The 18342-nt window shown below is 39.6% G+C and overlaps 1 protein-coding gene across 3 annotated transcripts in view; it reads right to left on the minus strand.

Annotated features, from left to right (window-relative positions):
* Positions 1-18342, minus strand: part of LOC138616290 (protein unc-13 homolog C) — a 106943-nt gene that overhangs the window by 19126 nt on the left and 69475 nt on the right. For 2 of the 3 annotated variants that reach the window (XM_069690499.1, XM_069690500.1), the window contains exons 19-23: positions 8494-8620; positions 6319-6415; positions 4466-4609; positions 4161-4238; positions 1986-2063 (exon numbers count right to left, since the gene is read on the minus strand). In XM_069690499.1, the coding sequence (XP_069546600.1) occupies positions 1986-2063; positions 4161-4238; positions 4466-4609; positions 6319-6415; positions 8494-8620 (524 nt within the window). Of the gene's footprint in view, positions 1-1147; positions 1175-1985; positions 2064-4160; positions 4239-4465; positions 4610-6318; positions 6416-8493; positions 8621-18342 lie in introns of all 3 variants that reach the window. The other variant, XM_069690497.1, reaches the window with a different exon arrangement.

The following is an 18342-nucleotide window of genomic DNA, read 5'->3' on the forward strand; positions in this document are numbered from 1 at the left end:
TCCAGAGTGTACAAACTCTCCCTTGGCTGACAGCCTATCAACTGCAGGCCAGCTTTGCTTCCCTTTGCCTGTTTCAACAATGCAATATCTACTCACTGGCAGGGTGTTATTCCGCGGCACAGTTTGTCCAAAATGACTAACGGTGCCAAGCAAATAAAGGTTTAATATACCGTCATCATCTCTAAAGTGAGAAAGGCGTATTAGCAAACAGTGCTGATGCAAATCTGGGGAGATCAGTCCGTGATGATTTCATAAATGGTCACTGTGAGAGATTATTGTTAATCTCTGTTATTACACCATGATAACAGTTCTTGGTAATTACGTTGTCTCTGTGGGAGTTAATTGCTGATGGGGAACTATTTCGTAATGAATAGCTATGCAGAGGAAACTAATGGAAAACTTTCACCTGAAATGCACTTTGGCTTTATAATTAGCATTCACGACAAATGGCTAGAGAGGTACTTTATACCTGACTGTCCATTAACAGTTGCAATTCACCGTTTGACTTTTTGAAGGAAGGTAAAGATTTCTCATGTCATTATTCTTCAGATGATAATAGAAGAGTGATCGAGGTCTAGATCTGCAAATAGTTCAGTGGCGGGAGCACCTAAGCTGAGGACACAGCTGGAGAGATTTGTAAGTATTTGAGAAGCTCATTAAACACAGTTGGAAAAATCCTGTCTGAAGCATTTTGAGGCCACAGATCAAGGAATGGAAGAAGATCAAAACCACAGCCAGCGACTTGGTGAGCCTCTGACTCTGCTCTTTTCAGTGGTGTAAAAGTGGGGGGGGGGAAACGAACTAAAATAAATATCACACTTCTAAATAAGCCATGGATAGAGAAGTGTCAGACAGAGGAAAAAAAAAAAAAAGGCAAGCTAAAAATAAAGATGGGATCGAGTGGTTTGAGCTACTATCTCCAGAGCGCAGGGGATGGTGAGCTTGAGCAGCCTGTCCAGAGGGGTGATGGGTAATTCAGATTCCGTATGCTCTGTGGCACATGCTGCTGGAGGGGCTGGGGGTGGGGTGAGAAGCGGAGGAGCATGAGGGGTGGCAGGGAGGCACACGGGGGAGGGGGCGTGCTTTTTTTGTTTTTATCATTTGGTAAATAGTGAGAGGGGGTGTTGACGAGTCCTATTGCACACACCTTACAGAAGGACACAACCCCCTCCTCCTGGAGACAGAGAGAGAGAGCACAAAAAGGAAACGGGGGGGAAACAGAAGAAGACACAACGACAGGAGACAAAACGCAAGGCAAGACAGGTGTTAGAAACGAGAGAGAGAAACATGCATGTAAGTCATAAGAAGCCGTGGCGGCTGCTTCTCAGGTTAGACTGACTGGCTGACAGGTCGACAGAGTCTCAAACGCAACACACAGGTTTTAGAGGGTTTGACTCAATATTTACAAAGATGTTAAGTCAACACATGTTATATACAGGAGGGACCAGAGGGGGGTGGAGGGGGGGGTAGTGATGGGATACAAAGGAGGAACAGTAGTAGAGGAAGAAGTCGGAAAGGTGATACAAGAAAACTGAGCTACATGTCAGATTAGCCTGTTAGATGGTTAAGTGCAGAATTGAGGGAAGGATTACAGCACATCTCTGTTGGGGTCAATTCACTTTCACTTCATAGAAAATGTCATCTGAAATGATCATTTACATAATCATGACGCAGCGTTTATTTTACAGCGGCGGAGTGCTGATCTGAGAGGGGAGGTTTAAGTTTCCTTATTAACTGGCACCGGCTGTGCTGAAGTGTCCTTTAGCAAGACAGTGGATCCTATAAGCCGTGGGGACGTCACTCTTTAGCTCACCTTGTGGTTTGTCCTCACAGTGGAAGGGAACATCAATGCATTTATAATAAGGCAAAAATACTATATATTATACTATATACTTTACTATATATTTTATTCGATTTTGTTATCTGAATTGGAAGTGAATTGCCTCAAAACAGACATAGCAGACAGATACTTAAGTAATACAGACCTGTTTGCCTCCCATGGACTCAAACATCTTCTCCAGTTGGACACGCAGCTGCTGAATGTTGTTGAGAAGGATGCAGGGCTGTAAAAGTATGAGAACGATTATTACTAGGTTGCTTTTATCCAACGTGTCTAAAAAATAACAACTATGTCTGTCATGTTAAATTACATTCTACATTGAACTTCCTGTTTCACAGCCATTGGTATTGTATTGTAACAGTTTGTGAGCTCAAGTGTAGCCCGGGCAGTTGGAAACACAATGCAAAATGTCAGAAAAATCACGAGGGTAACAACTGTAAAATCCATCAGCTTTGATTTCCTGACATGTCATCTGTACTAAGATGCGAGGTTTCTGCACGACATCAACAGTCAGCAGGGAAACGCAACACATAACAGAACAAGGAGAGAAATGTTTGCACCGAATGTGTCTGGCGTTATCGATTTTCAGCCGCACAACAAGTTTAACAGATGACAGACATTAATCACGCAGATTTTTATGGAGACCAAGAGTAATTCTTCAGAGTTTTCAGACAGTCACATATTATGTACATTATCTGCCCCCAAAAAAGAAAAAATGACGAGCATACAATAGACCAGAATTATGATAGTGGTAATGGATGATTCTGCACCCCACAGGAGGGATGATTGGTATCTTTCAATCCCCAAAGCAGCCAATAGTGTCTCCGCAGGAACACATAATGGTCGTTCCCTACAAGATTTATGAGCATATTTGTATAGAAGTGACTAAATATTCTAAACCTGAATAGTAATGGAGCTTTCACACAGCAACATATTTCTAGGTCGGGAGAAGGTGGAAAAAAATGTTAGGGTTTGGTCCACTAACAGATTCATTGGATGCACAGTCTCGTTGAAATGCCAGAGGCTGCTGTGATATCAGGCAAACTGCAGATAAGAAAAAAAAAATCAAAGTGTTATTTCACAGTGATTACACCAATGGGGTTTGAATAAGGTGATTGATTCTCATCGAGAAAGTGTGTCTACTGCCAGATTTTATAATTTTTGAATAATCTATTATATTATAAAATATGTCATTGTTTATGTGACTATTGTCTTGTCCTGAAATACATTTTTTCCATTCATTTACCAGCGAATGGCAATATTGTGTGAATACTGCCCAGAGGTGGCAGTGATGCAGCCCAAAGCTGTTTGCCAAATGCCTAAAAAAGCATAAAAAGGCGCCAGGGAATTGAAAATATTTTTGAAGTTTGATGGTATTTTTTAAGCCTTAAAATTGTGTTTATCCTGTGAATAAATCTGTGTGTGTGTGTGTGTGTGTGTGTGTGTGTGTGTGTGTGTGTGTGTGTGTGTGTTTCTTTCTGTACGTGTGAGTGTGTGCGTGCATATGTGGCGCAGAAGCGGGATGCGAGTCTTTGAATAATAACAGTTCCTAGCAAATATCGAATGGTATTTTTTCTTAAAATGTCCATCCTACATTATTAATGTGAAGAAATGCATCATTTCAGTAATGGTCCTCCTCTTAGATCAGTGTGGACGGACATCCCAAGGTGACTTTTTTGTGGAAAATATTTGAAAGTGCCAACGACACAGAACATCCTTGGTAAAGACAGTTATGATGTTTCGTGTGCCATGTACTACAAATGAGAGTGTCTAACATTTTAGAGATTACAGCAGGTCTAATTTGGTATCATTGTGCCGGAACTCTCTCTGCCTCTTATTTCCTTTTTCCCATCAATTGTTTTTTCAGTCGTATGTCGGGAAGGGACATTTCATGTTTTCTCTGGAACAGTTGTAATGAGCCTGTCAACATTATAAAGAAACATCTGCCTCCTCTGCGGGTACACTGCGCGTTATCTCTCACTTCAACTTCAAAGACCAGTGCGGATAATTAGGCCACTCACAAGGCCCCCGTGTTTAGTCATCTGTCACATTAAACAATGGACAGAGAGCCCAGAAAATACCAATGGCTTCTCCCCATCAGCTATTCGCTGTGAGATTAATAATTGCATCTCAGTTAATAGAGACGCTTTATTTAGTGCATTACAGAAGGAAAGGCAGGGCTGTGCATAGTCTCCATGCCAACTGCTGCTCAAGACAGTTATCATAGAAACACCGTCATCTGACTTACCATATTTGCACCAAAAAAAACCTGAATGTAACCTTTGCTATTAACATTTGCAGACTTTGAGTGGGCACTTACCACGGTCTCCTTACTTGAATGCAAAGGAAAGTCCTTGGACACGATTGCAGCATATTGCAGAAGAACTTTGTTGATAGTCTGCAGAGTGAGAGAGACAGCTTTATAATTACAGTTTGTTTGCTTTTCTATAATTTAAATCTCACTGAAAAACTTGAAATAGTCACAAGCTAATAACAAGATCATGATAAACCCAACAAATATACCAAACAGGCTACTTAGATCAGTAGCAAACTCTTTAAATGGGAGTTATTACTGGCAGCAGCCGTATTCAGGGTTCACCAAGAGGCCTTTCCAAAGAGCCTGACCTTCGCAAAGCGGCACATGAAGTGAGCCAGAGCCTGTGGGTTCGGGCACTCCAGCTTCTTGATAATCTCAAAACTCTGGTTTAGCTGAGTGAACACATCCACCACTGAACAGGAAAAGAGGGCGTGCTCTGAGGTTTGCTGGAACTGTTGCGGGAAAGAGAGGGTGAGAGGGGTTGGGAGAAAGACAGGAGAAGCAAAACAGAGAGACATACAAAGAATCTCAGACCTTAAAAAGCACTTCATAATAGCCTAACTCTGTTTAGAACGGTGAAGAGAACGTTTAATTAATGTACCATATCTACTCTGTAACAACATCACGCAGAGGGCACGATTCTCGATTCACAGACGTTTAGTGCTGATGACACTCGGTAATAGCTGATGCACACAACTCTCTGAAACTCTGTGGGAGTTATAGCATGAATGTATGACAAATGTTCAATATGACAAATGTTCAAATATGACATACATATGACATAAAACATAACTCCTCTGAGAAGGAGAAAGGCCACATCTTGTGACCCAATATGTATCAACTTACCTGAGGGACAGTGTTAAATCAACCTTACTGCTGTGTTAAATATAGTTTACTGTTATATCAGTTATTGTGTGCTGTCAAAATATTTGGAAAAACTATATTATACATATATATGTAATTTGATACTTTGGCAACATTTTGTTTTTAAACTTTCAATCCAATTAAAATCTTTTCAATTGAATTCCTACAATTCAAGTCATAAACTTCATATGTTAGAGGAAAGCTGATTTGTGTTTTTAAATTTTGAATGTGTCCAGTGACGACTTTAAATTAATGAATGAATCTGTATTCACAAACATTACACTTGACAGCTTGAGTGAATGTTAACTCTACAGAGTATGGTGTGTGAAGCAGGAAGCTAAAAGATTTTTCTCATGTTGTCAGTAAATGAACGTATCAGCGTATATCACCTTTGAACAACTAATCAAGCCACTAAATGTATTGCACTTCCATAAAATTGGTGAGTTTTAATCCTTATTTTGGAGCCAGGCTCCAAAAGAACCCTGGATCCAACACTTCCCATGACGCATAGCATCTTTTGTTTAGGCCTGCCAGACTGTCAATCAGCTGTGAATTCTAAACCTCCCAGCCACATTTGGTAATGTAGGCTATCTGTTAAAAATGTGTAATCTTTGAGAAAATGAGTAGATACCACATGAATGGATGTTTGATTTTAAAAAGACACTGAACTACTGTTATGCTGTGTATAGGGTGACACTGGCATGTCAACTCTGTGAATTGGCCCTTTACAGAGTATTCATTTTGGCACATTCTAAGACATACTTTCAGTATTCACCTTTATTCATCAGATAATTTTAACAAACAATACAATGCTGTGTTTCAAACAGCTCTTCAGAAGAGCAATTGTACACTACGGGCCTCTGTATATGTGGTTAAATGCATGAGATGAAAGTTACATATCCCCTCATTTTGATCGACATAAACACGCACGTATACGAACATGTGGGAAAGTGCATTAATATATTGTACTCATTTAGTAAAGCTTTTGCACATTTCCTCTCATTATTGCCTAATATCCTTCTGTGACTTTTTCTACCCTGAAAATCTGTTTATATAAATTTTTAATTGAAATTTCATTGATATTCCTATCTTGTGATGTCTCAGGGCAAAGTCTGTTTTTGGCTTTGTGAAATTTCCTTTACCACCCACCCTCCTCCTCTCAAGGTAAATTCAATCTTAGCCGACTGTCTTTGTTAATAAGAAAGCAGTTTTAAGTGGCTTTGGTAAATATAAAAGTTACATAAAAATATAATAAATGATTTAGTTTAATTTAATAATAATTGAATTCTGTACTCACTCCGTCTTTCTTGTCCCTTTCCAGTGCTCCGTTGAGGAAGTCCATGGCGACGTCCTCATTTTCATCAAGCCACTGAATGACAAATGGCTCGAACCAGCTAGAAAAAGAAAAGCCTTCTATCACTGAGGGGTCAAACTCAAGTTGGATGTATTTCTTTTAGCATTTGGTTCCTGTCATTTGTACGAGGTAAGTGAGGGTTTACTACATTAGCAGATCAGAGGCCGGAGGCTTTTCATTTAAAGACTGTGGGGGAAATCACTGTTTTTAAAGGTAAATTACTTGAAAGTGATTACATTACACTCAAAACCGAGCGGACTTCTGTGCGGTTTTTGACCCAGGCTGCAATTCATGCAGCCAGTGATATCAGGTTTCAGTCTGTGGACAGATTATACTGAGACTCAGACAGAGGACAGAAGAGGACAGGACAGATGAGTCGAGTGGAGAAGTTCATTTGTTAGCGGAATAATAATGCTGTTCTCGGTTTCACTTTGCCATTTCCTTGTATAATATAGTGCCTGGGTTTGTCCTGAGAGCAACGGATGTCCCCGCCCCCCAAACGGTTTTGTACTCCGGCTAAGGGTATCTGCCACACAAGGGAAAGCCACTAAATAAGGTGGGCGTGGCGACAGACAGAGAGAAGACAGACAGGCAGATGAAAGAGAGAGACTGCATATGTGTGTGTGCGTGTTTGTATGATGGTATGCCTCTGGTAGAATCAATCCGGCTAGAGATGGTGTTTGAGTGACAGTGCAGAGACGGGGAGGGTGAGTCATTACTCTGATAGACTGGCTGGACGGGAGAGGGCATGGCGCTCGCTGCTTGCATTACATGTGTTTATATCGCAGCTATTCCTGCTTTGTTGCACACGATTATGCATGCACAATGGAAGACTGGGAAAAGAGGAACAAAAACATGCTTTTAGGCTATAAATTTGCCTCTTCATCCAAAACAGCCCATGATCAGCTTGTTTAAAGGCTTGTTTTAATGAACTGCCAGAACAGATCGCATGGACATGACAGTTTTACAGATTCAGGCTTAACCAGAAACTGATCTGAATTATTATTTATTTTAATGACATTTACATTATTTAAACCATTACAGAATGTTTCTCCTTATAGAGAACTGGTACTGAAATATTATATAATATTGATTTCAGGAATATTTAGTATACAGGAGAACTGTTTGCAGTTTTGGCCTACAAAATATTGCCCTATTGAGTTCAACAGACATCAACCTTGTGGCAGTTTTGGGGTGTTTTATATATGTCTATAATATTTACTCAGCTTTATACTTCCTACATTATGTGTTCGGGTTTTCCGTCAATTCGTCGGTACTGTTTTTGTGAATGCGATATCTCAATAACACCTTGAGGGAATTTCTTCAAATTTGGCACAAATGTTCACTTGGCCTCAATGATGAAGAAATTAGATTTGTATGGCCAAAGGTCACTGTGACCTCGTGTCTTTCCCATTGTTGTTAATGCGATATCTCAGAATGCCCAGAGGGACATTCTTCAAATTTGGCACAAGTGAGTGAACCAAATAGATTTTGGTGATCAAAGGTCAGGATCAATATGATCTCATGTCCATCATATCCATTCGTCCCAATTTTGTGAGCACAGAATGTGAAAACACCTTGAGGGAATTTCCTAAAATTGTACAAAAATTTTCAGTTAGACTTATTGGACATGTTATCATGTTTTAACTGAGCTGTCTGTTCATGTTATGTCATGCATTAGAGAACCTTCCTCCATTTTCCAATTTCAACGTTGTAATATTGCTGACATTAAAGTCCACAGTTGTTTGCCCTCTGACATACATACATTTAACAGCCATTTCTTAAGAAAACTTAATGCAGCTGTCCTGAAATAAATCAGTGTTCATACAGAGAGGCGTTATTGCTATTTGGCCAATTATCATTGACATAAATGGGGAAGATGACAACATCACAAACTGCAGCCTTCAAAATGATCATACAGTTTAATCAATACCTCAATCAAACAGTTTCAACAAAAACTGAACCTTAAACCACTAAACTGGCAACTGAGTGTTTCTTTAGCTTTGCTGCATTTTCTCATAACAGTAAACTTTTGTTCATACAGTAAAATATGTGTGCATGTATGTGAGTTACATTGTCTTTGCAGGTATATGAGTGTGAAAATGAGAGGCCACTTACAGAGAATATTCAGGGGGAACACCCTTGAAGGCCGGCAGGTCACGGACGTACTCGTTATGGAACCACTTGACTTTGAAGTGAAGATTCATGTATTCGGTGCTTTTGCATAGGCGGTGCTTATCATGCTCTAAAATTCAGATTAAAACATGAGAGAAGCACATTAGCAAGTACAGTACTCACTGAAGTCATATTTCTTACACAGAGAAACCCAAGTTAAAATATGTGTGAGTCTTACACCTATAAATGCTTTTGAATGATACATCATAAGGCAGCAGAGCAGCAACAACTGGTTCCTGTGTGTCTGTGTGTTGCATGTGCTGTTTCTTCTTCTTTGAAGATTTTCTTACAGGAATCACAAGACCAAAAAGAGACAAACACTAAAACACACCAATATAAATAAGCAAAAATCCTCATAAACATAAAAAAAAAAAAAAAAAACCCTGAGCAGCAGTGGGTGCTCTTAATCTGACATCTTAACAAGCTCAATTATGCACTGCCTTGAGCTATCAAAGAATGAGAAAATCAAAGTGAGCCTGTGAATGTGTCCAGCTCTCACCACAGAAAGAAAGCACTTGAATTACTGCAAACAAACTAAAGCTAAAATGGATTAGATTTTCATGTCAGCTGACAAGTCTGCCGAGTCATTTATTCGAGCTCACTGCAGACATTTCAGAAAAATTTAACATTTCCGTGGGATTCCCTGAAGCAGGGATGGATGGTGATGGTGCAAGAAAGGGAGCGAGGACAAAGAGATAAAAGGAAAGAAAGGAATGCAGTGAAGAGGAAACAGTGAGACAGATATCAGAGAGAAGAGACAGAGAAAGACCATGGGAGAAGGACCAATGAGAAAAACTCTATTTTGGGACTGCAATGTTGGGTCTAAGATGAGATGATTGCACTTAGGAGACGAATAAATCTGAAAAAAGGGAGAGGCCAGGAGAGTAGAGGAAACACAGCAACATAGAGGTTCTTCAGAGAACTTGTAAAATGGAAATCAAATAAAGCAGATGATCATTTCCACACAGATCAATCAAGAAATAACCAATACCACTTAGCACGCGAGCCGCTCTGTGAGGCGGTACTACTGCACATTCACGTCATGTGGGAGGGAAAGTCAGATTCTCATGGGGGTGATTTGGAAGATGGCAGCTTCCATGGCTGACGGCTTCTATGGCTGCTTCTCATTCATAATTGGGATTCCAGCTGTCTTACTCAATAAACATAAAAAAATAAAATAAAACACAAACACTACAGTTCTTCAAATAACATCACACTACCAAGCAAGCAAATTGTTGACCAAAAGCATTACTAACGGATATTATTTTGGAGTCTAATTTGAACAAAGTAAATAATAAACGGACGGTTATTGGACTGTAGAAGGGTTAAAAATATTGTGCTCCAAGACATCCATATTTGATTTCTTTCGCTTTCAGTTCTCAACATTAATTACGATTTGGATGTTGATGTGAACACTATTTGTTAGAAAACTGGTAGCTATGGTAACAACAATGTGGCATGACCACAGCATTAGGCACAGTGGTGCTTTGAGTTAAATCAACATACCAACTAATGCTGCTCACCAGCAGTGTACTGGAGAGTCACTATTGCTAATCTCCTCACCAGACCGAGTAATACATCCGATCAGAACTGTGATCCTGAGAATAAGCCACTCTAGTGGAGTCAAAAAAAAGACACCGCATACATTTTTCCAAGAACAAGCAGAAGCTGCAGGTGATTCAGCTGCAGTTAGTAGAGGTAGTTAATCACAGTTGTGAAAACACTCTGATCTCTTATATCACAATCAGCACTGCGATCCATATTAGGACCGCAACTAATTAACTAATTAACTAATTAATACTTTTCGTTATTGATTAATCGGTTCATTATTTTCTAGATTAATTGATCAGCTGTTTGGTCTTTAAAATGCTGAAAAATATTGATCGGTGTTTCCCGAAGGCTCAGGTGCAGCCTACATTTTTGTTTATCCCAACCAATAGTCAACAACCAAAAGACATTGAGTTTATGATCATGGAGGACTAAAAGAAACAGAAAATATTTGCAAAGCTGGAATCAGAGAATTTCAGCATTTTTTTTATTTTAGAAATGGACTCATGATCAATCATTGACCACTAATCGATTAATTGACTAATTGTTGCAACTCTAATCCCCATTTATTAACATCACAGTGTTGTGTGAACACAAAAGCATCCTCAGCTGCACTGCTAAATCACCTAGCAAATACCGTAAGTCTATTCCACAACAATCCCCCCCAAAACTCCATCCTTACCCCTGTCTCACTCTGCTACTCCCTGTGAATGTTTTGTCTCTCTTTCGCTCTTTTAGCTGCTCCCTGTCACTTTGCATTGTCTTGGTATTTTTTCATCTAACCTTTTCTCTCTCGGTTTGTGTACTTTTTATTCAATATGTAAATATCCATTTTTTTGGTTTAGCGACTGTTGCTGTCTGGTGGGGAGTGGAGGGAGCTGCCGCTGACCATGAGTGGTCATTTGATACCACTTTGAGACATACTGTAAAGCCAAGTGTGAACTGTGATCGCTCTCAGCTGAATGAAGGCAAAATTTGTCAACCATCTGGACACAATACGAAGTCTGAACAAGGCTGAGATAGCGGGGAATCTAAAGGAGTGTGATAGTTTTTTTTTTTTTTTTTTTTTTTTTAAACTGGCACAGCAGAAATAAAGGAACAAATATTCACACACACATATTCAAATGCAGAAACAAGATACATGCAGCCACGCAACATCAAAGACATGTTAAAATCCAATGCATTGCATTCTGCCTGTCGTGCCTTAAGCCTGATAAGAACCTCAGTGCTTACTCGATGAATAGTGCAACGCCTGCCACCCTCTACTCCTTTCTAAGCTCCGAGGAAAATATTTATATATGTGTAATTAACATATGTACCTGTGTGATAATGCATTGAAACGCACAACACAATATGGTACTCCTCAGAATGGAGAAGACAGAGAGTCCTCCACTCAAGTCGGTCTGTTGTCAGCTGTTACTGCGCTCTTTTCAATCCTGCTTTAATAAACGAGGTTAAACTCCACTTAACTGAAAACTTCATCGTTGTCATTTATAGCATGTGCGCCTGCAAATGTATTTGTTGTAGTACGTGTGTATAAATATCTGAGAAGCATTAGTCATTGGGGGACTTCATAACTGGATGTAAAACAATTGTTTTAAAACATTTCAGTGAGAGGTTTGACGACTGATATCTGCTGAGAAAATAAATGATGTAAAGACCTGCTATACCTTTCAGCAGAAGTGTGAAGATAAACATTAAAAAAGTGGATAGGTGCCATAACCATCACGCTTCACACATATTATAGGTAACAGTGCCAGAAAGTGAATCTGGATCAAAAGAAAATCACAGTAATTGCAGTAGAGGTTTGTGGGCAATGCATTACAAAAAGAGTACAGAAGGAACCTCTTTAGATATCCTATGATATGAAAAATCATTTGTTTGTGTGGAGAAGCATTCCCCTCCAACTCATTTTCTTCATTCATACTGTAAAATGTAGATTTTGTTCAACTTGCATATGCAGAAATTCACGTCTTTTCACAAATCCCAGGAGCCACAGGAGGAGGACCGTTTAAAGCAATGTTCTGCAGATTACCGATATGAAAAGCCACAGTGATCTCAGGCACCGTACAGTTATTTTTTTTTTGAGAGCCCCGATGCTAGAAAATATCCTTGCTTTTATCAGCCCCTAACCTTCATGGACGAAGTGGTTTTGATGGCTGAAATTGCCAAGGGATTTAACGTTTCACCTGGATTCCCCTGTTCAGTGTGTGTGGTAGAAGGACCAGCTGGTTTTAAACACTGTGAATATTGAGTCAAGATTGTTTTACTATACAACACCTGCAGTTATTCTGCTGCAGAGGACGTGTAATATCCGAACAGAGGGACTCACTGTGGCAGTGTCACTTTAATAACCAAGCTGGCACTGCAAGGCAGCTTACACACATACAGGACGGACGCGCACACACATGTACGCACACCATCACAGTTTGACAACCTTTCCGCCCTAAGCTCTGACTGCACACACCCTTGCTGTCACACACTCACAGTCACCTACAGTTGTCACCTAAAAGAAGCAGATGGAGGTCAATTGAGAGACAGGAAAGTAGAGGTCAGCAGTCAGCAGGTGTTATTTTTTTGGTGCTGCCAGCCAGCTTCTTGACTATGTATAAAAGTGTCAATGAGATGTGCACATAGGGAGATCATGTATGATCAGTGAGGTTAATTTTTACCCACAGAGATTTATGCAAAACACAAAATTGTGAAGGGTGGGATTCCTTTACTGTAAAAAGACTTTAATGTAAACAGTATGAAAGACATCTTTGCAGTCTTAGGCCTCGTTAACTGTACACTCATTATTCTTTTTGTTTATTACAGTAAAAACAACTCACTGTATAGACAATTTTGTTATTTCTAGGTCTTTATTAGACATGGGACTAAAAATAGAATGCTTGATCCCGATTGTGGCTTTAGAGGAAAGAAAAGTGGGATGTTCATCCTCTGGAGATTATGAATATTTCATGTAAACTACAAAGTTCTGTCTGCTAAATGTTTCTATTTCTTGCCTGCAAGAGGAAATGTTGCCCTGATGGTGGCACTAGAGTCACCAAAGTTGTTCAGTTACATCCTTCAATATCAAATTTAACAGCATGAGGAGAACGCACTATTGCCTTAGATCAGCCTTGCTAATGCAGTGGCTATTAAATAAATGCATTCTAACAAACAAACATATATATTAATTACTGCTTTTATTTTATTGAATGGAATTGATCATGTTGCCAGCCAAATATTTTCCAGTGACACCTTTCTTTCAATCTTCAAAGTCTATGTTGTGAAGATTGAAGTATCTGCCTGTGGTTAAAAGAGCGATAAGTTCTTGAAAGCTTTTGTCTTTCAAAACTCTTCAGTTTAGGAGTCATAAATATTTTTTAATCTATCTAGAAAACAGAAGCACAGAAGGACAGAATATGCTTCTTTGCACATTCTGAATGAAAGCAAAAGGATATAATTTTCCATTCACTGGGCACCAATATGATGTCTTTGAATAGAGGAGAGAATCTGAGAAAAATGAGGCCACTGGCAGCAGTGTTATAAAAATAAAAAAAAAATAAAAATAAAAAAATACAGAAGGTCGCTGACTTCACAATGAGTCATCTGGAAATGGCCCTAAATGTTTTATACCTGAAGAATTCCATAAAAAAAACATCAGAGGTGATAGGATTTTTTGTGTGTTTTAAAACACAGTCCAGGCCTGCTGAAATATTTAATTACAAGCAGCTGAACTTCAATATGTTTAATTCACCATTCATTAATGAATTTCACTTCCATGACGGTAATTAATTATCAGATTTTTTCAAACAGCCAATCTGTCATTTGGGAAGGTATATCCATTCATAGTTATTCATGCTACCGTGCTTATTTGTGCCGATCCAGCCTCTGGAGGCCTCCTCGTGGGGTCACATGAAGTGACACATTAAAAATAAAAAAAAAGGATTTAATGTACCATGTGTGTGCATGTTTGAATGTGTGCTATTCTAGTAACATCCCAAAGACTGGAGCAAGCAGCACCACTACTGACCTTGAAATATGCTTTATCTATTAATTTGGCATTTTTATGCCAACACAGTGAATGATGCAAAGGGTTGGAAGAGAGGCAAAACAAAACAGTAGCTGCATGCAAATGAGGAAAAGCAAGGAGAAGAGTCTGAAGGTCTGTAAGAACTGTTACATTTTGACTGTCCAATGAGAGTAGACAGACCCACACCATGTCTACTGTTGCTGCTACATTACTATTTGAAATGTGTAATCAACACCTCAAATACATCTTTTGACTGTGTTATTGTGATCACAGCAAAAATGCCATTGAAGCAAAATCTGTAAGGTGCTCAGTATTAATTAGTTATCATTAATGGTATTTAATTCAACTGACTGAGGTAGCAGACCTGATATGTGTTGCATCTAGTTTGAAGAACATGTGGAGCCAGGCTGTCATAAAGTAACCACACTTCTTCTGTTCACATTAAACTGTCCAGGTATAACCCAGTGTTTTCCTGATTTACACATCGCAAACCATCGACATCTGGACAGACAGTAAACACACCGTTCACACACTTCAATGAGAAATCCCTTTACTCTCACCATCACTAAAACTCCCTCACCAACCTGTCCAACTGTCCTTTGTCCAAATCCTCTTCCAAAAAGCAAATGTACACACCATCACCTTCTTTCTAACGTGCTCAGATGTTGAATTTTTACCTGAAAAATGATGTGATGGCTTGTGTACATGTGAAATTATACATTCACACCCTGTACTCTCCAGCTCGTGGACAACAACAGTATCCCTGAGGTATTTTCATTACGGGCCACTGTGATTGGAACAGCTGTTAAACAGACAATGTGATTGGCTGAGAAGACAATGATTACTCACTACACCCGTCCGTTATATTCAACTTCAGCCACACTCATGTTGTCTTACTCATACATGAAAAACAATATTAAATGTGTGCGCTCATTGTATGATCTAGCAGCATAATCACGATGTTAACATAGGGCTCTCCTATCCGTCTGTGCATGTCAGTGTGTGTACTGTATGCTTGTGTGTGTGCATCTGTGCATTCCTCCTCTGTTTTGTGTGTGTGTGTGTCTTTGTGCCCTGCTGGTGGTAAACAGTGTGGGCTGTCCTGAGGGAGGAGTACGATCAAGGTCCCTGGTGAGGATGTCATCTTGTCTGACGCAGCCCATAGGGACAGACAAACTCACAGGAGACTCACTCACTCTCTGCCTCATTGATTTAAATGCCGTGGATGTAATGATGAACTGTAGCAGTCCCACGCCACTTTTCCATCACACAATTAACATTCGGTGAATGTATCCATAGGAGTGCAAGGTTAGACAGATTTTCTCAAGACAACAGACTGGAGGACAGAGTGGCAGCTGATGCCGGTAGGCTATAGTTTTCTCTGTGACATAATTCCTTTATCCTGGCTTCTGACCCAGTTCTGTCGGAGTGTCTCCTAAGCTGTATCACAGGGGCCTACTGACACAGCTCTACTAAAACACCAGAGCTCGCAGAGATACTAACTCCCATTGATATGACTCAAACCGAAATATAATTGTTGGGACACAACCAAACCTGTGACTCACCAATGTTAAGAGTCCACTCTGTTTCGGTTTAATGAACCAGCTGCAAAATGTATTGTAAAACTTGTGATATATTTTTTAAAATCTGCACATCGTTACAGATTTTTCTTTGCATCTATCTCGTGAAAACAAACACACTAAGATAACATATTATAAACTGTGTTCAAAGGACAATACATATATGTATATATATTACATCATTATTTTTTAAATGGACTGACAGAATACATTACATTTAACACAGCACATTTATAAAGCATTTATGAGATCTGCCTGCATGACATAACAGCACTGCCTACAAGGCTAAAAAGTATGTGCTTTATAGAATCTATCATTATAAATAGATATAAACTGTAAGCTGGGCTATAAAAAATTGAAGGTGCAGTGCTTTGCTGAAAACCAACATTAACTGCTTATTAAAATCACACTGCAACACATAACCTATAAACACACCCCAGCCCTATAAATACCCTCTTTCTATAGAAACAAAACTCCCACTGCTGAGGTACATTAATTGAAATGCAATTAAAATATTCTATGGGGTGAAGCTGTTCCAACAGGCTGAAGATGAATTAATAGGCTGCGAAGCACTGGTTCTTTAATGACATTCTCCAGAGACCACTGCCATTAAACATCTATGCAGAGGATATACAGCATTTACTGTAAAACTCAATCACACAGGGTTTCTGAAGTCTAGACAAAGCGCTGCTTACTGTCTTCTTGTTAAAGCACCCTCCAGCAGCCAAAGCACAGGGGAAACCTTTTACTCAACTAGTGATACCTTCTATTTATTTTATATTGAGATGTTTTGAGCTGGCTCCATGCTGCCTGACAGCTAATATTTATTTAAGTTGAACTGTAAATGAAAGTCAATAACAACATGGAAAATGATGATGAATATTGTTAAGTTTCTGAAAACTCAATTTACATCTACAGTGTACACTTGGGTGTTTACTATGTAGGTATTAGGTTGGTTAGTGAATGAGGGAGTGAGTTCAGCTACAGCCACAGTCATTCACTCTTTAACTTGCTCCCTCCTCTTTCCTCTGTCTCTTATTTTATCCTCTCTGTTTTTGTCTTCCCTCCCTCCTACCTCTCTCAGTCGCTCCTTCCCGTTCCGCTCACACATTCAGACATTCTCACTGAGATGCTAAAATTAGCAGCATCCATTTCTGCACCAGCACCAAAGGCCTCCAAGCAGGAAGCAGAGGATGCATCAAAGACTTCATTAAGTAACATGCCAGCACATGTGCGCACACAGGCGCGCATACACACACACATACGCCTCTTTTATTCTCATTCATTCCTTCTTACTTCCTTGCTGAAACAAATGTGCAAACAAACAAACATGCCTGCGCGCGCACACACGCGCACACACACACACACACACACACACACACACACACACACACACACACACACACACACACACACACACACACACACACACACACACACACACACACACACACACACACACACACACACACACACACACACACACACACAAACAGAGGAACAGAGACCAACAAAGGAGGACATTATGGCCCGCCTCCTTCAGGGTGTTTCTGTCAGTCGCCCTGCCAGTTTCATGTGCCCTCTTATGTAAACAGGTCACTCCAAGTTACTTCCATTAGTCTGAGTGAGAAAGACAAGCAGCAACATAGACTGGCTCAGATTATCCATTGCCAGCTCATCACCACATACAGTGCATGCAGCAACAAAGGAATCTACACATATAGACAGCAGGATGCATGTGTGTACAGCATGCACATATTACAAGAGGCCTTGCATACACACAAAAGACACAGTTATGCACTTGTCTGCAGCTTTTCTACCATTTTACACCTGTTAAAAAACGCTGAAGGTTCTTGTTAGTGTAATCCTGAGGAAATGAAATGTGGCACAAGCAGAATTTAAAAACATCTAACTACCCTTAAATAATTGATGTAAAACATTAAAAAAAAAAAAAAAACAATGGAAATCTAGTCTTTAACCTTGTTCACCTGTCCATGTGGTGTCTCTTCAAGCAGTCAACCCCATTACTGAGTATTTCTATTTTTAACTGCAGTCTAACCACAGTCTCAAAACCACAGATTCAAACAGCCGGGGTTTCCGTCACATACCTAAAGAAGGTGAGTGGCGGTGGGGGCGGATGGAGATACAGGCAGGGACTATGTGCATATTCATAAAATATGTTGCACTGGTGAATGAGGGCAAAGATGAGTTATATCTAAGCCACTTTTATGCATTAATGGGTTTTTTGGAGAAGAAAAAAACTTATAAATATGTAATTTTGATGAACGCAGATGAGTTTTAGGGGTTTTATTAATGCCAGAAGAGAAGCTTTAGTCAAAGGTGACCGAGCAAAGTTTTCTTAACTTTCCTGGAAGTAGTTGGGCAAACAAACAGTTTGTAGCCCTCTGTTACGACCGATCTTTATGGAAAACACTTAACTGTTATTAAAGTAATTAAATCTGCCGCAAAATAACCATTCATTCTCTCTTCTGTAGCCACACTTTATTTTTAACATTTGTGCTCTCACACAGACACAAGCACTGTTTGGACAGAATGACCAGGGTAGTGTAAAGAGCTGTTTATATTTCTGTTATTGAGCCTTCATTTGGGGAATGTTAGCTTTGACTGCACGTATTACTCTGCATG

The sequence above is a fragment of the Brachyistius frenatus genome, unplaced genomic scaffold (assembly GCF_029030835.1).
Source record: "Brachyistius frenatus isolate BFR_SWC_R1_liver_20210118 unplaced genomic scaffold, ASM2903083v1 Contig_9, whole genome shotgun sequence".
Classification (NCBI taxonomy): domain Eukaryota; kingdom Metazoa; phylum Chordata; class Actinopteri; family Embiotocidae; genus Brachyistius; species Brachyistius frenatus.